Source organism: Fusarium venenatum, assembly GCF_020744135.1.
Source record: "Fusarium venenatum strain MPI-CAGE-CH-0201 chromosome Unknown EDB82scaffold_1, whole genome shotgun sequence".
Taxonomy (NCBI): Eukaryota; Fungi; Ascomycota; class Sordariomycetes; order Hypocreales; family Nectriaceae; genus Fusarium; species Fusarium venenatum.
The window spans coordinates 5,393,871-5,418,738 of record NW_027072129.1 but is presented as its reverse complement, the minus strand read 5'-3'; the positions used below and the strand labels follow the sequence as shown (position 1 = coordinate 5,418,738).

Genomic DNA, 24,868 nt, shown 5'->3' with positions numbered 1-24,868 from the left:
CTTTCTCTCCTACCGCAACCAATCTCATGAGCTGGCGGAGCGGGGTGCTCTCTCTACTGGAGCTTGCTCATGACGACCCCGCAACCCCGCAGATCGAGGCTTGAGGTTGACTACAACTGACGAGAGATATGTATTATTCGGTCACGTGTGATAAGGTAACAACAATCAAATGACAACAGGTATTGCAGCAACTTCAGATTCAGAATGGGTATAAAAGTAAGATAGACATGTATTTAAGGAAAATTGAACTTGATGCCTTCAACTAGGTAGATATCAAAATGTTTTGCAGGGAGTAAAGGTACGTTCCCATTCAATAGTTTACTCACTCAGTCTCATACTGCTCCCTCGTCTGGTAACTTCGTCTCTTCCATGCTCTGCGTAGTGAGCCCTATTGTTCCATCGCCAAATCTCTCAGAATCTTATATAGATGGCTGATATTACATTCTGAATCCTCAACAATTTCCAACAAAACTGCCTGGAATCGGTCTGATAGTGTTCTTGCCAACTGCTCAGAAATGCGATCTGAGGCATATGCCATGCCTAACGACAGAGAGCCATCATCTTGTTCCACAGACTCGATGGCAAAGTCAACAGATGCGTAAGACTTGCTCAGGTCCACAGCCACTCGTTCGTAAATTGTAGAGCCAAGTGACATATTCTGTTTTTGCGCCTTTGTGTGATTCACCATGCTGACTCGCATGTCTGGTGCATCTGATTCGACTTCTTCCGACCAGCCCATGAATCGTTGAGCAATCTGCTGGAGCTCAAGACCTTCATGTGCCATGCTGTTGACTTGCTGCTGTTTGATTTGTTCAAGCAGTCTCTTCGCGGTCCACTCCGGTTCGTAAGTAACCCGGCATGGTACTGCTCTTGCGCAACATGCGACAACATCTGCGACTGAGGGGTGCACGATAGTTCGCCCTGTCAGGATATCTGCGAAGACAACATCATTGCTTGTGACGTGGTGGCTCAGCACTATGGCCCAAGCGGTCTTGACAGCCACGGCAAGAGTGAAGTCGAATTGTCTGATTCTCGGCAACATGATCGGTTTGCTAGAAACGATACCGAGTCGTGATACGAGAGGCTCCGCATGTGCACTGACGGATGAAAGGGCGGCTCCTTGGACAAGTTCGCTCCAATATTCTCCAGTTTCGTTTGTGGTTCGAGCTTGGAGACTCTGGAAATACGGGCCAACAGGGGCAAGATTGCCTATGGTCTGTCCTGCCATGATTGCTTCCAAGGCTGCCCATACTTGATGGAGAGTGGCGCCATCATACAGCGCATGTGACATGCGGAATATAATGCGAACCTGCTGAGTAGTTTTGGTAGTGATAATGGCGACATCAAACATTGGCCGCGCAAGACTTGGTTCGGTGAACATGTCTCGCTCTGGAGTCTCTTCATAAAAGGCACCAGGGCTCTTGTCGGTCTTGAACACACGTACTGTTGGTTCAAAATTGGCGTAAACAACTTGCAGCAACTTCTGATCGTGTGTTTTGGCAAATCCAGTACGGAGTGACTCGATCTTGGTGACAAGCTGAATGATTGCTGACGTTAAATGAGACGTGTCGCAAGGTCCGGTCGCGTCGAAAGCGAAGTGATTCAACTGCCTGCGTGCGGGTGACATGTTTTCCCTGACTATCTGGGCCTGGAAGGCGGTTGTTGGCAAGATGTCAGTCACGTCTGATTCCACTTCGATACAACCATCGGCAAGTACGGATTCAATAACACTTGCTCGCTCTTCCGATGATACAAGAGAGAAGCGTTCATATTCTCCATTTTCTTCAGTATCGGTAGTGACTCGTGCTGCCATTGCACAGAGTACAGGGTTTTTGAAGATTTCGGAAACGTGGATTCTCAAGCCGAGCTTAGCAAGGCGCTGAACCAGTGACATGGCTGTGATAGAGTCGCCTCCAAGGTCGAAGAAATTATCCATGCGTGAGACAGATTTCTTCTTGATATTAACGCAGGCTGCCCACAACTCGCTCAATATTTCTTCGTTCCTGCCAACAGGTGCGTAGTACATCTGGGACCTGGCCGTGTACTCAAGCCACTTGTCTGATGGTATAGTGTCCAACAAGTTGACGATTCGTCGACGGTCAAGCTTTCCGCTGTCAGTTAGCGGGAATGAATTGATGACCAAGAAAGCGGATGGTATCATGTAACTGGGCAGTCTCTCCCGAAGAGAAGCTTCAATGTACTCGAAACTCTTCCGTTGCTCTCTATTAGGTGTGACGATGGAATGCGAACCGGTAACAGCGGAATGGTTGGTTGATGAGGCAGCTTCGATGACGCCAATGAGAGAAGATCCTCGCTTGCAGACATAGGCGTATTTTGCGTTTGGGAGCAAGAGGAGAATCTGACTCTCGATTTCGCCAATTTCCAATCGTTGACCATTGATCTTGACCTGGGTGCCAATACGGTCGAGATACTGCAACGTACCGTCTGCATTTTGCTGCACAAGATCGCCAGTACGATAAAATCGCCGACCTGGACTGAGACCCAGCTCTTTGACGAAGGCAGGATCCACCAAGAATGAAGCGGCCGTCTTCTCAGGATCATTTAAGTAACGCCGAGCTAGTAACGGACCTTCTATAAGGAGTTCACCTGGTGTAGAAATCGGAACCAATTGTCCGTTGCTGAATGGATTGATGACCCACGTTCTGGCGGCGACTGCCTTTCCAATATTACGAACCTGTGAGCTGTCCAGGAGGTCGTTGCATGTCGAGTAGATAGAACACTCCGTAGGTCCATACGCCTCCTTGACGTCGGCATGTTCTATCCATTGATCAATTGTCTTTGATGCAAAGACCTCACCACCTACAATCAGGGTCTTGATAGTTGGAACATCCTTTGGCTGCAGCAGAGAAACCACAGCAGGTGTCATAAAGGCAAAGGTGACATTTGCCTCCGAGATGAAAGATCCAAGTCGGTTCATGCGATCATGTTCGGAAGGGATACATGTGCAACCACCAAAGGAAAGAGGTGCCAGGATATCGTAAATAGCAGCGTCAAAAGTGAACGCAGCAAATTGCAACACACGCTCGCCAGGCTGCAAACCAAATCTTTGACTGTGGACATAGATGCTTGTTGCAAGTGCGCGGTGTTCAAGGATAACGCCCTTTGGTGTTCCAGTCGATCCACTTGTGAACTGACACCAGGCAACGTTGTTAGGCCGTACCGATGTGCAAGGCTCGTTGAGTAGTATGTCTTCCACTGCTGATGGAACCGCGTCGAAGAATGAGTTAATGTTGATGAGTTTCGTGTCTGCTTCGAGTACATCCAGTCGACTCTCTTGTGCTTCATCAACGATGACGAAGGGGGCGGCCGTGTCTTTGAGAATCGTCTCAACACGAGCCAGGGGATTCGACACGCCTAGCGGAACGACCGCTCCGCCAGCCCGAAGTATGCCTAGAATAGCAACGACTGACCACTTCGATTTATCCATACAAAGACCAATCATCACCTCTGGTCCTACACCTTTGTTGACCAAATAGCAAGCTAGCTGACGGCTGGCCTTATCTAGATCCCCGTAAGTCAACTCGCCATCGTGGGCAAAGACAGCTTGAGCTTTCGGATGTGCTGCCATTTGTTGTACTACAAAGTCATGGAGACAGGTTTCACGAGGTTCTGCCATATTTGAGTTCCATTTGCAAATTTGATCCGCATCTCCGGTAGGCAGCAGACTCAGCTGTCCAAGTTGGTGACTCGCGTTTTCGGATATAGCACGAACAGCTTGTATCAAGCTATCGGCCAGTCTGGATGCTGCTGACTCGGAGAGCAATGTAGTCGAGTACAGGATGTCGAACTCAAGATCGGTGGGTGACGCAACAACGTGGATATTGATGTCGTACTCTGTTGGGTCCTCTGAGTCCAAGCCCTCAAAGATGATCTCAGCAGTACCGGAACCGGTTGGTACTTGCCTCTTGTAAGAGAGGATACTATTGAATAATGGTTGGCCTCTTGAAAGACCAAGTTCGTGCTGGATAGCGGCAAGTGATACTCCTTGGTGCTCAAATGCCTCGGCAGATTGGCTTTGTAACCTGCGAGCCGCATCTGACACAGTTGAGGTCCAATCCAGCTGCAAGTGACACACTAACATGTTGATCATCGGCCCAACTAGTTCTTGGACACCTGGGATTGGTGCATCACGGCCGCTCGAGAGGTTGCCAAAGCTGATGTTCTGCGAATTCGTCCAGCTGGCTAGTACTACAGACCAAGCCAGCTGGCAGATGCTTGCAATTGACACGCCATGCGTATCCCTGAAGGTGTTCAGCATGGTAAGATCTTCGATTCGTTTGGAGACGGAGAGAATTTTGCCATGCCTGTCACTTTGCGCTGGATCTTGCGGCGGCAGAAGACATGGCTCGGCATTATGAAGTGCTGACTTCCAATATTGAAGGTCGTCCTGTTGATGCTTGCTCTCGAGAAATTGGATGTAGGAGCTGTAGTTGGATCCACCTGTTGTGAATCCATTCCCGTAGGCATCGATGAGGTCGCGGATAATAAGTGTCATTGACGAGGCATCCACAAGCGCGTGATTGATGTCGAAGCGGCAGTAAATCTCGCCCGAAGTTGTTGCCAACGTTGTGAGACGATGGGGAGGGCGACGTCGATCGGATGTGTCAAGTTGAGACTGTGCTTCAAACCACTGGGTGGCTTCCTCATCTAAGACGCCGTCTACACAGACAACATCTATTTCAGGATCAATGAGAACAATTTGAACGAACTTCTCCTGATTGGGAAGTGGTTCCATTAATACAGTCCTCAACACTGAATGGCGAGCAACAACCTGCTTCCATGCTTTGATCAGTCGATCTACAGCGACTGGACGGTCATGGTTTGATGGTGTAATTCGACACGTTTGGTAGATGAGATAAGCCCGAGGTAGTTGCATCTGTGTAAGGAGGATGCCCTGTTGAATTGGCGAACATGGAAGAATGTCTTGAACCTGACCGGATGAGACTCCCATGGCGGTGAGATATTGGTTCTCAATCAATGACATATCGCTATCGGAGAGGCGTGCAAGTGGGAAGTCGGTTGCTGTTACTCTTGGTGTGATTGTGGCTAACTCCTCGGCAAGACTTTTGACAGCAGAGCTGTAAGATTGAGCCCATTGTCGTATGGTCGTCTGATGCTTTGTCTTCGGATTGAAGCGAATGCTTACACAAAGCTCCCCTCCCTGCACAGTGGCGGAAATGTCAAGCACAGCGGAAATGTTCACGAGACTCCCGACGGGGGCTACGCCAGTTGCATCATCGCCATTATCGATGCGGAATAGAGCATCTTCTCGCTCGAGTTGTTGAAATCTTCCAAGATAGTTGAAGACAATCTCAGCTGGACCGTGATCAGCATATCTTTCTCGACCCTCAGGAGTGAGGAATCGACTGGCAAAGTAAGGCATTCCACGACCAGGGATGCGTCGGCGTTGGTCTTTCAATTGTCGAAGGACATCGATAGCCTTTTTGTTGTCTTCACTTGGCGGGATGTAAATCGGCGAGAGCGTTGTAAACCAACCGACAGTCTCAGTCAAGTTCGTCTCGCCATCCATGGCCTCTCGACCGTGTCCTTCGGTAAAGATGGGCGGCACAGGTCGGTCACTAAAGTGCTCCCTGAAAGAGTGATAGAACGCCGCCAGTAGTATTTCCACTGGCTCCGTTTTGAGGGCGGAATTGGCAGCGTCGGAGAGAAGAATCGAAGTTGTGGCAGGATCGCACTTGGTCTGGATGTTGATGAGATTGGCAGATCTTTCCTGGCGAGGAACCAGTCCCCAGTACTCCCAATTGGCATCGGGTATAGTTACAGGCAAGGTGTCAATATTGCTGTTCAAGGATTTGCTCAGCGACTGGCGCTGGCGCTCCAACCACGAAGGGAAAGATAAGATATCCATCTTCAATTGCTGGTCATACACCAAAAGGGTCTCAAGATCTTGAAGCAGAATACGCCAAGACATGAGATCGATAACGAGATGATGGGCGACAAAATGAAGGACCTGCCCTTCTTGTCCATCCTCCTTCTGTACATCCTGACGATGGATTAAGTCGGCTGCAAAAACCGGGCCACGCTCGAGATCCAACGAGGCCTGTGAATGTTCGATAATATTCTGCATAGAGTGTGCGTCGCTGGCTGTGTGTTTGCGAAGACGATAAGAATCAGGTACCTGCTTTTCCACCCATTGGTGCCAGCCATTCTGACTGTGACCGAAACGGGCTCGAAGCATGGCATGCTTTGATACAATCGCATCGAGAGCCCGGGAAAGGTCTTCCCACTCTAGCTGACGTGTAACATGGAGTGACACTCCTTGATTGAAACGATATTCTCCGTCAACGCGGATTCCGCCCGGCGCAATATCCTCGAAATACATTTGCTGGATCGGCGAAAGCTGAAAGTTGCCTTCTGGTATCTTTGTTATCGAACTTGTATCCTCGGTTGTTTGTGTCTGGGTTGCGAGCTCTCGGATAGTCTGGTGATCTAGAACCTTGCGCACAGTGACTAAAATACCACGAGCTCGACAAGCAGAAACTACCTGCATTGCAGTGATTGAGTCTCCACCAAGACTGAAGAACTTGGTCGTTGTGTATGTAATTTTGTGGAGTGAAACGTCCAGCACTTCGCTCCAGATCTGCCGCAGCTGCCTCTCGACCGCTGTTGCTGACCCCTCGTCAATGTGCTCAGTATTCTTGGATGTGAGGGCTGTGATCTCGTCCTCTGTCAAGGACTGGACCCATCGCGAGATGGCAAGTCGATCAGTCTTCCCCGACATATTCACCGGCAGAGCTGCCAACGGAATCCAAACGCTCGGGATCATGTAGTAGACGAGCTTGTCCGATAAGATGTGTTGGAGCTCATGGAACTGTATGTTGGCATAGCCCTCGTGCTCTTTAGAGATTTGTTGGATGGCTGTGCTTTGAGCACCTGTAGAGGTTTCACCCAGTACAACAGTCGCGACAAGACGATTGGCGAGAGGTCCTTGGCGTGGAAAAAGGACAACTGCATCTCGAACGGTGGAGTGCTTCTCGATTTGGCTTTCAATCTCTCCAATTTCTACACGCTGGCCGCGGATTTTGATCTGTGTATCGATGCGGCCAAGGTAGGTAAGAGAGCCGTCCCGGTTCTGTTGTACAAGATCGCCGGTGCGATAGAGGCGGCGACTGAAAAGACCCAGCTCTTTAAGAAAACCAGCATCCGTGATAAAAGCGGCTGCTGTTTTGGTAGGGTCATTCAAGTATCCGCGTGCCAGCAGAGGCCCGTCAATAAGTAGTTCACCTGGACTGCCAAAAGCAGCGAGTTCAGTACTGGAAGGTCTCACAACCCAGAGACCACCCGCAATGGCAGTTCCAATATTCAACGCCGACGAACTATTCCGGATCTCCCTGCATGTTGAGGCAATTGAGCATTCAGATGGCCCATATCCATTGATCACCGTGGCCTGTTGTAACCACTGGTCTACAACGTTTGCCTGAACAGCTTCACCAACCAATATGATTGTTCTTACTGTCGGGGTCTCCTGAGGTCGGACGAGTGCAGCTACGGTTGACGTTAGAGTTGCCATAGTAATTTGATTCTCTGCGACGAATGATGTGAGACGTTCGACACGATCCTGTTCAGATGGGATACAAATGCAAGCTCCAAATGCAAGTGTAGTCATCATCTCTTGGATAGCGGCATCGAAGGTGTAAGCCGCGAACTGAAGTATACGGTCATCGGCCTGTAAGCCATATGCCTTTCCGTGACCAAGGATGCTGGTTGCTAGAGCACCGTGTTCGAGAACAACTCCCTTCGGCGTTCCGGTTGAGCCTGATGTGTAGATAACCCAAGCCGCGTTATTAGGTCTTGCGAGCACATGGAGCTCAGTATTTTGCGCTGGTTCCGCTGTTCTGTCAAAGAAGGACTCGACAACAAGAAGCTGTGTATGTGCCCGCAGTCCTTTCAACTGTTGCTCCTGAGGACGGTCGGTCAGGATGAGGGGTGCGGCCGTATCAGTAAGAATAGCTTCAATACGACTCAGCGGTTGGCGTGTTCCAAGAGGAACGACAACACCACCTGCTCTTAAGACCGCCAGCATTGCCACTACTGCCCACTTCGACTTGCTCATACACACCCCAACCATAACTTCCTGACCGATGCCTATTTCGATCAAGTGGAGGACTAGCTGGCGACTGAGATCATCCAACTGTCTGTAAGTGAAGTCGCCGTCCCAGGCAGTAACGGCTGTCGCTGCTGGCCGAGCGGTCATTTGATCCACCACTAACTCATGAATACAACGATCGACTCGTGATGGAATGGAAGAATTCCATTTGCATATCTGGGCCATTTGATCTGGTGAAAGAAGTTGAAGACGATCAAGTGGCAGATTATTGTCTGCATTTTGCGCGAGCTGTTGAACGAGATGGTTGAATTGATCGAGTAACTGCTCTGCATCATTGGTGGTAATGACTGCGTCGTCAAAGCGCAATTCGACTTCAACATCCCTTGTGTCTTGTCCCACGGTACACTCAATTGTTAGTGCTTGAGCGTGGAAAGCATCCATGGAACTAGCTTCGTGCTCGATTTCCAGGTGGGAACTCGCGACCGTCGACTCCATTTCTGCAGCCGGCTGAACTACGAAGATATGACCGGGGTCGAAATCAGGTCCAAGACTGGGAACCATACGCCTGATGTTTTGGAGGCCAGTATGTTCATGTGGGATCATCTCGGTGGCTTGATTTTGTATGTTGGCAAGGAAATCGCGCACTGATTGACTTGATGAGGTAGAAACGTGGAAAGGAACAGTGGTAATTGTGGGCGCCATGAGATGCAGGAGGTCCTTCACGGGGGCTGAACGGCCTGAGAGCACGACGTTGATGACTGCTTGATCAGCACCCGTGTTGGAGGCAACCAGGAGTGCCCAAGCAGCGCGTAGCACAATGGATGTTGTCGATCCCACTGTAGTTGGGATTCGAAGATGCCTGTGTGATGTACTTCGTGGATTGATGGCGTGTTGCTGAGATGGTAACTCGGGGTAACGGGTCCAATTCGCTCCCTCAAGGTGCTTTTGCCAGAACATCGCTGTCTGGTCCTTATCTTTCTCGGCCAGGTAACCAATAAAGCGGGAGACTGGAACTGCCACTGGATGCGAGAGCATGCTACCGCTTAATAACCCTTCAAACATTTCCATCGTCTTTGCCATGCTCCAGCCGTCGTAGATGCTATGATGAACTGTCCATGCGAAGTGACGATGCCTTCCATCCTCGAGAATTGCTGTACGGCTTAGAGCACCACCGTATGTCATAGGAGTAGCTCGATCGGCAGTGAGATAGTCTTCTAGCGAAACCCCGGCTTGCCAAATAGGCATTTCTCGTAGTACAACCTGCAACGCTGTTGCTTGAACAGACGGAATGATACGAGTTCGCAAGATGGGAAGGTCATTGATGAGTTGTGCCCACGCGGCCTTCACCCTCTGCGTAGAGATGCCTCCTTGCAGCTTGAAGACGCGTTGAACAACGTAAGCTTCGGGACGTTGTGCCGTGATAGTCATCAAACCAGCTTGTAATGGACTACAAGGGTATACATCCTCGATCTTATTGACGGATACATCACATTGCACTGCAACATCTGCCAGAAGTCGCGATCTTTCCTTAACACTTGCCTGAAGCTCTGGCCAAAGACTGAACGGCTCCGGGTCTTTTTCGTTTGCATAGCTAGATTCGTGGCCGCCTTTCTCATCCATGGCTTCTGCTAGATCCACGAGTCGAGGCCATCGGAATATATCAGCAACAGAAAGAGGGATACCCTGGGCATGAGCCGCAGCCGTCAACTTCATAGCTGCAACAGAGTCTCCGCCAAGTCGGAAGAACGAGTCATTGATACCAACTGCCTCAGGATTGAGCATAAGTGCTGATGTATATAGAGTCTGCAGCTTTTGCTCCATAGGGGTAGTTGGCATCTGTTTGCTGTTGGCAAGGCCAGAGAAGTTGCTTAACACATCGCGGGGAAGCGACATCAGGTGATCCCTGACTGCACGCCGGTCAAGTTTGCCAGATGCGTTAAGAGGAATCATCGATGCCAGTAGATATACGGTTGGGACCATGTAAGCTGGTAAAACTAGGCCAAGATTGTTATCAAGTTCGTCTAGTCCTTCGCGCATATTCTGGGTGATCTGTGACGGACTGTAGAGCTCCAATCTTGCGTCTGAAGTAAAAGTTTCAGTCTCGGAAATATCAGTCTCAATGACGGCCACTAGAATGGGTGACACATCCTGGTCCTCGACTGCTGCCTGTATCACATCAACAATGGCCTCACGGGCATTTGGTAATAGATCCATGATATGGCTTTCGATCTCACCAACCTCCACGCGTTGACCACGGATCTTGACTTGCGTATCTCTGCGACCTAGGTAGACCAGCGAGCCATCCATATTCTGTTGCACCAAGTCGCCCGTGCGGTACATGCGGCGATTTGGACTGATGCCAAGCTGTTGAATAAACGCGGGATCCGTTATAAATGAATTTGCCGTCTTCAAGGGATCGTTCAGATATCCCCTAGCTAGCAATGGTCCTTCGATAATCAACTCCCCGATGGCCCCAATGGGGACAAGTTGATCAGAATTAGAAGAATTAACAACCCAGGTTCTGGCGGTAATTCCCCATCCTATGATCGAGGCTTCTGAACTGTGCTGAACCTTATGACATGTAGAATGGATGCAGCATTCTGAGGGACCGTAGCCATTGATGATGTTGGCGTGATCTATCCATTGATCAACAACCTATGGAGGAGATTAGACGATGCATTAAAGAGCGAGATACTAGATTACTAACCTTTGCTGGGAGAGCTTCGCCTCCTAAGATCAATGTTCGGATTGAAGGGGCATCTTGTGGCTGGATCAACGTAGCTACTGTCGGCGTCAAGATAGCTAAAGTGACCTTCGCTTCCGATATATACGGCACCAGCCGGTTCATTCGATCATGTTCAGATGGTATGCAGAGGCACGCACCAAAAGATAACGTTGCGATGATGTCTTGAATGGCAACATCGAAGGTATACGCTGCGAATTGCAGCACTCGGTCACAAGCCTTGATGTCCATGCCGAACTCGGTTCCATGGGCGATAATGCTTGTTGCAAGGGCACCATGCTCAAGGACAATGCCCTTGGGAACACCAGTTGAACCTGATGTGAATATGACATAAGCACTGTGATCAGGCTTCACAGATGGAAGTGACTTAGCGGATGAGTCGCGCTTCGTCCATGGAGTCGGGGCCGCGTCAAAGAAAGAGTTGACGGCGAAGAGAGATGCACGTTCAGACAGTGGAGCCAGCCGATGTTCTTGACTTCGGTCAACTAGAATAAGTGGACTGGATGTATCCTGTATGATTCCTTCAATTCGTAAAAGGGGTTGTTGGATTCCCAACGGAACGACGACGCCGCCTGCGCGAAGGACAGCCAGTACAGCCACCACGGCCCATCTGGACTTATCCATACAGAGGCCGACCATCACTTCCGGGCCGATTCCTTGATCAATAAGATGGTAGGCTAAGTATTGGCTGGCGTTGTTCAACTCGCCGTATGTCATTTCACCATCCCATGCAGAAATAGCTGGCGCCGTGGGGTGGCTAGTCATTGTCTCAAGTATCAAGTCGTGAAGACAGCGCTCGAGACGTGGCGGCACAACCGAGTTCCATTCACGGAGCTGGGAACAATCCTCATCGGTGAGTAATTGAAGCTCTGCAAGTGGCTTGTCTGTCTCTGCGTTTTGTGCCAATTGCTGAACTATATGCGCGAACTGGGAAACCAAGTGTTGCGCGGTGTCGACTGCAAGAACAGAACGATCATAACGCACTTCGATTGTCACATCACCTGGGTTTTGACCGCCTACCGTGCATTCAACTGTCAATGCGTAGGCATCGAATGCATCCAATGAAGTAGCATCGCGTTGGGCATCCATTTTGAACATCGGTAAGTCTGCGGACTCACTCTCTCCGGCAGGTTGAACAACAAATGTATGGCCCGGATCAAACTCTGATCCTAAACCAGGAACAATGGCCCTGATGTTCTGTAGACCAGTGTGCTCGTACGGGATCATTTCTGTAGCTCGATGGTGAATTGTCTCGAGGAAGGCACGTACAGACTGCTCTCTGGAGGTAGATACGTAAAATGGAACAGTAGTGACAAGTGGGCTAATAACGTCCATCACTGCATCTATAGGTGCCATACGACCGGAGAGGACAACATTGATAGCTGCATCATTGGCACCCGTATTCGTAGCAACCAACAGGGCCCAAGCAGCTCGAAGAAGTGTGGACATTGTTGCAGGGCCGCCTGTCTCAAGGTTGACACGTATTTGACTCTGCAATGTATCGCGCGGCTTGGCCTGGTATTGTGGCGACGATATGGCTGGATAGCGAACCCAGTTCGCACCTTTGAAATGTTCTTTCCAAAAATCTGCGATTTGATCCTTGTCTTGTTGGACTAGATAGTTGATGAAACGTGAAACTGGTGCCGGGGAGAACGTCGACTGTCCACTCAATAGTTGTGTGAGCATTTCCATTGTCCTTGCAACACTCCAACCATCGTATACACTGTGGTGCACTGTCCATACAAAATAACGACCAGCGGGATCGTCAACAACCGCTGTACGACTGAGCGCTCGGCCATAAGTAATGGGAATGGCCCGGTCCTTGGCCAAGTAGACCTCTAGTGATTTACACTCTTGCCAGACAGGGGCTTCTTGTATCACAACCTGCAGAGCATCGGCCTGTGCCGAAGCCGAAGGTATGATTCGAGTGCGCAAAATAGAGAGCTTATCAGTCAGACTTGTCCATGCAGCCTGGAGCTGTTGAGTGGGTAGATCGTCATGTAGCTTGAACACCCGTTGAATAACGTAAGCCTCGGGACGTTGTGCGGTAATAGCCATCAGACCGGCTTGCATTGGGCTGCATGGATAGATATCCTTAATTTGATTAGCAGATATATCACATTGCGTAGCGATATCTTGCAATAGTCGTGCTTGTCGTGTGTTGTTGTGGCTGTCGGTCTGAATTTCGGCCTGAGTCGTCTTCGCCAGGTCCGGCCACAGGCTGAAAGGAGCTGGATCTTTGTCCAGGGGTCTAATATCGTGACTGTACTTCTCCTCTATGACTCTTGACAAATCTGCCAGACGGGGCCAGCGGAAGATATCGGCTACCGAGATGGAAACGTTCTGAGCACGAGCCATAGCGGTCAGCTTCATGGCCGCGACTGAGTCTCCGCCGAGTTTGAAGAAAGAGTCATTAGTTCCAATAGCTTCTGGAACAAGTCCCAATGACGTAGAATAGAGAGTCTGTAGTTTCAGTTCCAGATCAGTAGTAGGTGCCGCTTTAATCGAATCTCTGGAGCCCGAGAACCTGACGATCGTGTCACGGGATGTGGATTGCAATTGTTGCCGAACGGTACGACGATCAAGTTTACCAGAAGCGTTGATAGGGAGCTTAGACACTAGCAGGAATGCTGCAGGTACCATGTAAGGAGGGAGGACGTCACTGAGGTCGTTGTCTAGTTTTCCTAGCGCCTCGAGTGCGGTGTCTGGAATTTGCGCAGTGTCAGAAAGACTGAACACCTCGCCGTCGAGGAAGGGGCTAGCATCAGAATGCTCGATGACAGCTACCAGGATAAGCGGTCCATCGTGCACTTCGCCTTCTGGGCGGACCAAGTCGACAAGAGCCTCCCGCGCTCCTGGAAGTAATCGAACAATCTGACTCTCAATCTCAGCGACCTCTACTCTCTGGCCTCGAATCTTGATCTGGCTATCAATACGGCCCAGATAAGTAAGTGTAGAATCCTCGTTCTGTCGTACTAGGTCACCAGTGCGATATAAACGCCGGCCTGGGGTAAGTTCTAGCTCTTGTATAAACGCAGGATCTGACACAAAGGCTGTCGAGGTCTTATCAGGGTCATTCAGATACTCCCTCGCCAACAAGGGGCCTTCGATAAGCAGCTCTCCTGGTGCTCCACGAACCACCAACTGCCCGGTATTATCCGGGTTAGCGACCCAAAAGGTACCGGCGAGGGGTTTGCCAATGTTCAGAGCGTCTGTACCACTTTGAACTATGTTGTAAGATGCCCAGATAGAACTTTCGGAGGGGCCGTATGCGTTTACTACAGTTGCTTGTTGTACCCATCGATCAACCACCTTTGATTGAACAGCTTCACCAGTCAGAACCATTGTTCGTATTGTAGGAATGTCCTCCTGAATAAGTGCCGCAACGGTCGATGTTAGAGTTGCTATGGTAACATTTGCATCCTTCAAGAAAGATGGAAGTCGTTCCATACGGTCCTGCTCTGAAGGAACGCAGACACACGCGCCAAAGGAGAGTGCGGTTATAATCTCTGCAATAGAGACATCAAAAGTGTAAGCTGCAAATTGCGACAGCCGATCGAATGGTTGTACGCCAATTGCTGGCCCATGGGCAAGTATACTTGTTGCGAGGGCGTTATGTTGGAGGACGACACCCTTGGGGACTCCTGAGCTTCCGGAAGTGTAGATGATCCAAGCTGGATCTTCAGGTCGTACAGTCGACTTTCCAGATCGGAGAGACACTGGCTTAGATGTTCGGAAAAAGGATTCAACGGAGAGAAGCTGTGTATGGGATGTTAAGGGTGCTAGTCTCGTCTCGTGGATGTCATCGACAAGAACGATTGGGGCGGTCGTATCCTCGACGATGCTTCTGATCCGGCTGACTGGGTGTTTGGCGCCAAGAGGGACAACGACACCTCCAGCGAACAGTACCGCGAGCATACTGACAATTGCCCATTTTGACTTGTCCAAACATAAGCCGACCTTTGTCTCAGGACCTACACCTTGCTCAACTAGGTAGGAAGCCAGTCTGCGGCTAGTCTCACCTAACTGATGATATGTCATATCTCCATCCCACGAGCTGATAGCAAGCGATTCAGGTATAGTGGAAATTTGATCTGAGACCAATTCGTGCACGCAACGTTGGACAGGCAGGGCCACAGCCGAGTTCCATTCTTGTAGCTGCAATTTATCACCAACAGGCAGTAGACTGCTTGTAAGCTGCCGTAGTGGTCGATCTACGTTCTCGGACACAATGCGGACAGCTTGCACTAGACTCTCGACGAGCCTTGTAGCCGCTGCTTCGGAGAGAACTGCAGTCGAGTATTGAAGATTGAACTCGAGGCTTGTTGAAGAGGCATCGATGTTGACATGTACATCATACTCTGTTGGATCCACTGAGACGACAGCTTCAAGTCTGATTTTTGCTGGCTTGGCGTCAGGTGAAGTTAAGGCTTGACGTCTGTATGAAATCGTGCTGTTAAACAGTGGCTGGTCTTTCGAAAAGCCTAGCTCGTGTTGGATAGATGCTAGCGATGCTCTCTGATGCTCGAAAGCTTCGGTGGATTGGCTTTGTAGCTTTCGAGCCATGTCGCCAATCGTTGTCGATGCATTCCAATCTAAGTATAAATGACAGACAAGCATGTTGATCATAGGTCCAACTAGTTCTTGAACGCCAGGAATGGGAACATCGCGACCACTCGAAAGATTGCCGAAGCTGATGTTACGTGATCCCGTCCAGTTTGCCAGGACCAATGCCCAGGACAGTTGACAGATACTAGCAATGGAGACATTGTATTTATCACGAAATCGGTGAACCGTCGTAATGTCATCAAGTCGGTCGATGATATGGCCAAGTTGTGCCTGGCTAGCTTCATCTACTGGTTGTTGCGGGGGCAAGAGGCAAGGTTCAGCACCAGCCAGTAAAGATTTCCAATATTGGAGGTCGTTGTGCTGCTGTCTGCCCTCAAGGAAAGCGACATAGGTACTATAGTTAGAGCCGCCACTGGATCCAAGCTCACCCTCATATCCGGCAATGAGATCACGCAAGATGAGTGCCACTGACGAAGCGTCTACCAGAGCGTGGCTGACATCAAAACGACAGTAAACATTGGCTGTATTCGTCTTCAGGATTATCAGGCGGTGAGGAGGACGGCCCAATCTCGTAATGTCAAGCGTTGATTGCGAAGCGAGCCAGTCAACCGCGTCCTCATCTCTGATATTCTCTCCATCCGCGATCTGGATGTCGATATGTGGTTTCTTTAGGACGATCTGAAGAAACTTCTCCTGGGCAGGTAACGGCTCTACCAAAACCGACCTAAGAATCGAGTGTCGCGCTACAACTTGGTGCCAAGCTGCAATAAGACGCTGGATATCAACAGGGCGCGTATGGTCGGTCGGCAGGATGCGGCAAGTTTGATGGATACAGTAGGTCGAGGGGGATTGAAGTTGAGTAAGCAGGATACCTTGCTGTATAGCTGAACAAGGGAGGATATCTTCAACTTCCTTGGTAGATGAGAGCCCCATCTCTGTCTTCAGATACTGCCCTTCGATCAGTTCCCAGTCAGTGTCGGATAGTCGGGCGAGTGGAAAATCAGTCGCTGTAAGTGTAAGAGGTGTCATAGAGAGCTCCTCGACCAGAGTCTTCACTGTATCTCCATACAATTTCACCCATTGCTTAACTGCAGACTGGTGTCGTGAGTTACGGCTAAAGCGGACTTTGATCGAGAGTTGTCCTGCCTCAACTGTAACAGAAACATCAAGTACAGAAAAGAGCTTGACTAGAGGGCCAAACTGGGAGGATGCACTCGTGTCATCATCCTCGATATGGAAGAGAGCGTCTTCTCGTTCTAGTTGTTGGAAACGTCCCAGATAGTTGAAGATGATCTCGGCGGGGCCGTGACTGGCGAACTTATCTCGCCCGCGACTTGTCAGGTAACGGCTACCAAAGTAGGGCAAGCCTTTGCTAGGAAGACGTCGGCGTTGGTCCTTGACATTCCTGAGTACTTCAATACTGTTTTTGGAAGCTCCTTGTGGTACGTGAACTGGAACCATCGTAGTAAACCAACTAACCGTGTCAGAAAGGTCAATTTCTTCCTCCTCAGTTTCACGACCGTGTCCTTCAGTAAAAACAGCAGGCATAGGACGATCTGTAAAGACATCTTGGAAGGAACTGATGAGGGCAGCAAGCAGAATGTCAACGGGCTCGGTCTTGAGAGCAATGTTGGCATTGCCTGACAATAATGAAGCCGTGACAGAGTCACACTTGATCTCAATAGTAGAAAGGCTGGCGTAGATGTCTTCACCGGGAACAAGACCCCAGTAGTCCCAGTTTGAATTTGGCACTGCTACCGGCAAGGTCTTTGACAATGATTTATTTGCTCCCTCTTCTGTCTCGTTCATGAGCTTGTTCAATGCGTCTTGTTGACGCTCTAGCCACACAGGGAAAGAGAGGCTCGTTGGGTTCGGGAGCTTGTGATGAACCAAGAGTTCTTCCAGATCTCGTATCAAAATGCGCCATGAAACCAGATCAACAACAAGATGATGAGCAACAAGGTGCAAGACCTGTCTACCCTGTCTGTCTTGTCTTTCAATGAAGTCGACTGCAAAGACTGGGCCATGCTCCAGATTAAGACTGGCTTGTGATTTCTCAATGACATGCTGCATCAGCTCGACGTCCACCACTGTATGATCCTGGAAGCGGTAGCTCCCAGCAATATCCTTCTCTATCCACTGTTTCCAAGCATTGTCCTGACTGTAGCGAAAACGGGCTCTAAGCATGGCGTGCTTAGAGACGAGAGCATTAATAGCCCAGGTCAAGTCTGCTTTCTCGACCCGTTGTGTAGTGTATAGTGAAACAGCCTGATTGAAGCGGTAGTCCATATCGGCACGAAGACCATCTCCTGCAATTTCGTCAAAGAACATCTGCTGGATTGGTGATAGCCCGAAGACGCCGTCTGGAATTCTTGCCAAATGAGCTGCATCCTCTCGGCCCGTGTGGGAGCTGGCTGCCAATTCAGGGATCGTTTGGCAGTCCAGGACCTTACGGACGGTTACGAGTATACCGCGAGCCCTACAAGCGGACACCACTTGCATAGCCGTAATTGAGTCTCCTCCGAGACTGAAGAAGTTGGTTGAGTATGTCACGCGAGAGATCGGTACGTCGAGAACCTCGCTCCAAATCTGTCGCAGTTCTCGCTCAATCGTTGTGGCGGACGATTCATCAACATCCTCCCCTTCAATCGCTCCCGCGCCAGTCAACACCGCAGTGTCCTCTGTAGACAAAGACTCGACCCACCGCAAAAGTCCAAGACGATCGGTCTTGCCTGATGCGTTTATAGGGATATTTAACAAGCGAATCCAGACACTCGGCATCATATAATGCATTACCAGCTGGGAAAGATTCTGTTGAACATCTTTCAACCAGATATCAGCGGTTTCGTTTTGCTCATCGGGAACGCGCTGGATATTGGCACTGGATTGCGGCTGTCTCTGATCATGACGGGTTACCAACATATCAGATGAGACGATAAACGCAATGAGTCGCCCAGCCAGAGCACCTTGCTTCATGTATAGGACCACTGCGTCGAGCATTCCTGCTTGCCGACGTAAGTGATACTCTATTTCCCCAATCTCGACACGTTGGCCGCGAATCTTGACCTGGGTATCTCGACGTCCGAGGTAAGTGATTGTCCCATCTTGATTTTGCTGGACAAGATCACCAGTACGGTACATGCGTCTGGAGCCGGTATCGAGGCCAAGATCTTTCAGAAACTCCGGATTTGTGATGAATGATGCCGCGGTCTTTGTTGGGTCGTTTAAGTATCCGCGTGCTAATAAAGGCGATTCGATGAGAAGTTCACCAATGTGAACCAGCTGTCCAACGCTATCCGGGTTGACGACCCAGAAGGCGCCGGCAAGTGGCGTTCCTATGTTAGTGGCATCCAGAGAGTTCTTGATTATCTTACCTGTGGTCCAGATGGAGCTTTCAGCAGGACCGTATGCGTTGATGACAGTGGCTTGATGTATCCATTGATCAACAACCTTGGACTGAACAGCTTCACCTGTCAAGACTAACGTCCGAATCGTTGGTGTTTTGTCCGGTTGAACAAGTGCTGCTACAGTCGACGTCAACGTAGCGATAGACACCTTTGATTCTGATAGGAAGTGGGTGAGACGATTTGTTCGTTCGTCTTCCGAGGGTACACAAACGCATGCACCAAAGGTAAGCGTTGTCATGATCTCTGCAATAGATACATCAAAAGTATACGCTGCAAACTGCGACATTCTGTCTTGGGTTTGGATACCAATTGCAGGACCGTGAGCAAGTATGCTTGTTGCCACAGACCCATGCTCAAGTACAACGCCCTTGGGCTTGCCAGTCGAGCCAGATGTGAAAATGACCCAAGCTGCATGCCCAGGCTGCGTAGGAGACAGCTCAGTGGAGGATGGCAGCATAGAAATAGGAGAGGCAGCATCGAAGAAAGAGTCAACCGTGAACAGATGCGTATCATCTAGCCTTGCCAGTCGCTGCTCGTGTTTGCGGTCAACCAAGACAAGAGGTGTGCCTGTTTCTCCGGTGATTAGTCGGATTCGAGAGAGTGGCTCTTGGACGCCGAGAGGTACCAGAGTACCGCCAGCGCGCAGCACGGCAATCATGGCCACTATTGCCCATTTCGATTTATCCATACACAGACCAACCATCACCTCAGGGCCTATGCCTCTCTCAGCAACCAGGTGGTGGGCCAGTTGGTAGCTTGTGTGGTTCAGCTCGGCATAGGTGAGATTTCCATCCCACGAGCTGATGGCCAATGCCTCTGGCTGGCTAACGGTCCTGTCAAGCACAAGCTCGTGGACGCAACGTTTGATGCGTGGTGGGATGACGGAATTCCACGCACGTAACTTCGTCTCTTCAGCCGGCGATAGCAGTCTCAGCTGACCAAGAGTTCTGTCTCCATCATTGCAGACGGCAATTACGGCCTGCACTAGACTATCAAGAAGTTTCTCTGTTGTCGCTTCAGAAAATGCTGCTGTCGAATATTGCATGTTGATATCGATGCTGGTTGGGGAAGCTTCAATATTGATGTGGACATCGTATTCTGTCGGGTCCTCCCAGGTCAGGCCTTCAAGTGTGATGGCTGATGCTCTCCCAGAGCTTGTAGATGCTTGTCTTTTGTATGACAAGGTGCTATTAAAAAGTGGTTGGTTTCTCGAGAGACCAAGCCCGTGCTGAATTGCTGCTAAGGATGTCCTCTGATGTTCGAATGCCCCGGTGGATTGACTCTGAAGCTTGCGAGCTACCTCAGAGACTCTTGCGCCCCAGTTCAGGTCTATATGACAGACGAGCATGTTGATCATTGGCCCTACCAGCTCTTGCACGCCTGAGATTGGTACATCACGGCCACTAGACAAGTTACCAAAGCTGACATTTCGTGAACCAGTTTGCATCGCGAGAACCAAGGCCCACGATAATTGAAATATGCTGGCCACAGAAATACCGTATTTATCTCGGAATTGGTGAAGTTTTCCAATGTCATCAATCCGGGCGGATACCTTCTTAATAGTTGCTTGTTCGCCAGTGCCGTGAGTTGGATCATTTGGGGGCAAAAGACATGGCTCGGCATCTTGGAGCAGTGATTTCCAGTACTGAAGATCATCCTGCGAGTCTCTTCCTTGAAGGAAGGCAACATAGGTACTGTATTTAGAGCCACTAACAGGCGCCTGCAGCTTCTCGCCATCATACACATCCATGAGGTCTCGCATGATTAATGCCACGGAGGAGGCATCGACCAGAGCATGACTAATGTCGAATCGACAATAAACTTCTCCAGAAACCGTTGTCAGCACAGTGAGAAGATGGGGAGGGCGGTTGAGAATTGAGACGTCCAAGGACGGTCGTGAATCAAGCCACTCAGCAGCAGTTCCTCCATCTGCAATATCGTCTTTCTTGATAATGCCAATCTCAGGGTGCCTTAACACGATCTGGATGAAGTTCTCCTGTCCGGGCAGTGGCTCCAAGAGCACAGTCCGAAGGATGGAATGCCGAGACACAACCTCTCTCCAAGCTGCAATGAGCCGGTCCACACTGACAGGCTCGTCACCAGATGGTACGATACGACATGTCTGGTAAATACAATAGGTTGACGGCGACTGAAGTTGGGTCAGCAGGATACCCTGTTGGATTGGCGAGCAGGGCAGAATGTCTTCAATCTCAGCAGAGGAATTGAGACCTATCGTAGGCAGGTACTGTCCTTCAATGGTTTCCATGTCGCTGTCAGAAAGACGAGCATGTGGAAAATCCGTTGCTGTTGCCACTGGTTCCACTGTATTCAACTCCTCGACTAAGCTCTTGACGGTTTGGCCATATAATTCGACCCATCTTCGGATAGCTGCTTGAAATCGCGATTCATTGCTGTAATGAACAGTGATGCATAACTCGCCTGCTTCTATCGTGATGGCAACATCAAGCGCGGCAAAAAGCTTTACTAGACCACCAGCTCGTGACATGGTGCTTGAATCATTGTCTCTATCAAAATGAAACAAGGCATCATCCCGTTCAAGCTGCTGGAAGCGTCCCGTGTAGTTGAACATGATCTCTGCCGGGCCATGGCCTGCGAATTGCTCCTTGCCTTGAGCAGTCAAGAAGCGACTGCCGAAATAAGGAACTCCACGGCCAGGAATGCGTCGACGCTGATCCTTAACCTGTTTCAGAACGTCAATCATGTTGCTACTAACAGGTTCACCGAATGAAACAAAAATCGGGCTCATTGTTGTGAACCAGCCTATAGTCTCGGACAAGTCTGTCCCGTCATCTGGAGCCTCACGACCATGTCCTTCAGTAAAGACAGCCGGCACAGATCTGTCGGTAAAGACTTGTTGAAAAGACAGAAGTAGACCAGCTAACAATATTTCGACCGGTTCGGTTTTGAGAGGAACATTCGCGCCACCGGTAAGTAATGAGGTGGTTTCGATATCACACCTTGCCTGAGTACTGGAACGGATACCGAAAGTCTCCTGGCCGGGTGTAAGCCCCCAATAGTCCCAGTTCGTCTTCGGTACAGTCATAGGCAATGTATCAAGCACATTCGAAACCCTACCAAGGGATTCTTTTTGTCTTTCTAACCATGTTGGGAATGACAAGCTGCTTGGATTTGGGAGTTTTTGATTGATGATTACCTCCTCTAGGTCTCGCAACAGAATACGCCAAGACACAAGGTCGATAACAAGGTGGTGGGCGACGAGGTGGAGGACCTGCCTATCCTCTCTTTCGACAAGATCAGCTGCGAACACCGGGCCATGCTCTATATTGAGAGTCGACTGAGACTGAGCAACAATCCCCGACATTTCTGCATCTCCAGCTGCATGTGTACAAAGACGATAGGAACCGGTTACCTCCTTCTCTATCCGTTGCTGCCATCCCTGGTCTTGGCTGTATTGGAATCGGGCTCGAAGCATAGCATGTTTCGCAACAACCATGTTCAATGCTCGGGTCAACTCTGCCAAGGTGATTTGGCGTGTAATGTGAAGCAAGACTCCTTGGTTGAAGCAATGCTCATTGTCAGCCCGAATTCCATCAGCCGCTATACTCTCAAAGTACATCTGTTGGATTGGCGACAGTGCAAATGCACCCTCTGGTATAGTTGCGTAATCCGAATCCTGGGTCGCCTGTGCCTCGGCTGCCAGCTCGGGGATTGTCTGACAGTCGAGAACTTTCCGTACGGTTATGAGGATCCCACGCGACCGGCCGGCCGAGACTACTTGCATCGCTGTAATTGAGTCACCGCCGAGACTAAAGAAGCTGCTTGAATATGTTACGCTACGCAGCGGAACATCCAAGACTTCGCTCCAAATTTGTCGTAGCTCCCGTTCAACAGCTGTTGCCGACGTGTCGTCCACATCGTCGGCATCGCCACCGTTGCTTAGAGCTGCGATATCATCGGATGATAATGATTGTATCCAATCAGTCAAGGCGCGTCGATCTGTTTTTCCGGACTGATTCATCGGCATGGCTGATAAAGGGAGCCATATACTGGGTACCATGTAGTGCATCACCTGCCGCGACAAGCCGTGTTGCACTTCACGCAGGCGGAGTCTAGCATTCTCCATCTGATCCTCCGGAACACGCTGGACGGCCGAGGTTTGAGGGCGGTCGACCGATGAGGACTCGCCTAGATTGACGGCAGCGACCAAACGGCCGGCAAGGGGTCCCTGTCGCATATAGAGAACGACTGCATCGTGGACACCTCCCTGCTTTCCTATATGGTACTCAATCTCACCAATCTCCACGCGCTGACCACGGATCTTGATTTGCGAGTCAATGCGGCCTAGATATGTTAATGTTCCGTCCGTGTTCTGCTGCACAAGGTCTCCCGTCCGGTACATCCTATGCTGACCATGGCCAAGTCCAAGTTCCTGAACAAAAGCAGGGTCGGTCACGAAAGCCTGGGCAGTCTTCACGGGATCGTTGAGATAACCTCTTGCAAGTAGAGGACCTTCAAGAAGAAGCTCTCCTTGACCTCCCAACGGCACAAGTTGTCCGATATTGGTCGGGTTGACAACCCAAGTCGCACCAGCAATAGCCGTTCCGATATTCAAAGAAGCAGAGCTGTCAGTAACTGGTCTGCAGGTTGAATGAATACAACACTCCGATGGCCCATAAGCGTTGATGACAGTCGCATGCTCTATCCATTGATCAACGACCTTTGCTTGCACGGCCTCGCCCATTAGAATTATCGTCCGGACTGTCGGAGTCTCCTGCGGCCGAACTAATGCAGCCACTGTTGATGTCAAGGTTGCGATAGTGACCTTGGACTCTGCAAGATAGTTTGACAGTCGGTCCATACGGTCGCTTTCGGAAGGAATACAGGTTGTCGCGCCAAAAGCAAGAGCTGTTATAATTTCTTGAATAGCAGCGTCGAAAGTGAAGGCTGCAAACTGAAGAAGACGATCGTAAGATTGGATATCGAGTCTGCGACCATGGTAGAGGATGCTAGTAGCAAGGGAGCCGTGTTCAAGGACGACACCCTTGGGCTTTCCTGTACTACCCGAGGTAAATATCATCCAAGCCACGTTGTCTGGCCCTATGGAGGTGTAGGGACCAGAAGTCGGTATATCGGTCGAAGGCGCATCGTCAAAGAAAGAGTCAACGGCAACTAATTCTGTATAGGAACCCAACTCTGCTAATCGCTCTTCGTGGGCGCGATCAACGAGTATGAGTGGCGAAGCCGCGTCCTTGACGATACCTTCAATACGTGCCAGAGGATGGGACACCCCAAGAGGTACCAAGCCGCCACCTGCAAGAAGTGTGGCTACCATAGCGACAACACCCAGCTTTGACTTCTCCATGCACATGCCGACCATAACCTCTGGGCCCACGCCTTTTTCGACAAGGTGATAGGCCAGTCGACGACTCGCGCGTTCCAACTCGCCATAAGTCAGCTCACCGTCCCATGAACTCACTGCCAGTGCTTCTGGCTGTTCAGCCATCTTTTTCACAACCAAATCGTGAACGCAGCTCTCGAGACGTGCAGGTTTGGCCGAGTTCCACTTGATAAACGCAGCTCGGTCTTGTGAACTATGACTTGGAAAGTCGCGGATCGACAAGTCCACTCCTTCTAATAAGAATGTCACTGCGTCTTCGAATGCCGCCATCTGGGCCTTTGCAACTGGACTGGCTATTCTAGAAGCCCAGTATTCGACACTCAAATTGATGCGTTCTTCATTGAATCTGACGTTGGCAACAAGATCAAACTGTTGTCATGTTAGCGTGGTGGTCAATTGATAACTCGGAGCTTCTTACGTCTGCTGCGCTCGTCCTTGCGTCCAAGCTCATATAGGTTCCTTCTGTGAATGGATGCGTGTTCGATCCCTCGCGTTCAATTGAGAGCAATGTGTTTCCAAGCCTCTTCAATGATCGGGTTTTTGCAGCGGCTAGGTCAGCAATCGGTATGTTTTGAAATTGCAAGCCATTCTGCCAATCTTGCATTGCAGACCCAAGTGCATCAGCAACGCTGGTCTCTGGGTTCAATGCCAGAGAAAATGGCAAGGTGTTGATGAAGGGC

General features: G+C 50.1%; 1 protein-coding gene across 1 annotated transcript; it reads right to left on the bottom strand.

Annotated features, from left to right (window-relative positions):
* Positions 1 to 44: 44 nt before the first annotated feature.
* Positions 45 to 24,658, bottom strand: EDB82DRAFT_52575 (uncharacterized protein). Its single transcript, XM_065609144.1, has 2 exons — positions 10,797 to 24,658; positions 45 to 10,744 (listed from the first exon to the last, which is right to left on the bottom strand). The coding sequence occupies exons 1-2, from the start codon at positions 24,456 to 24,458 to the stop codon at positions 389 to 391; spliced, it is 24,018 nt and encodes an 8,005-aa protein (XP_065465618.1). The 5' UTR covers positions 24,459 to 24,658; the 3' UTR covers positions 45 to 388.
* Positions 24,659 to 24,868: the final 210 nt, after the last annotated feature.

Coding starts and splice junctions, on each gene's coding strand:
- EDB82DRAFT_52575 (XM_065609144.1), bottom strand. CDS start 24,458: ATGGCGGCATTCGAAGACGCAGTGACATTCTTATTAGAAGGAGTGGAC. Junction 10,745..10,796: donor GCGAAGCTCTCCCAGCAAAG/GTTAGTAATCTA, acceptor TCTCCTCCATAG/GTTGTTGATCAATGGATAGA.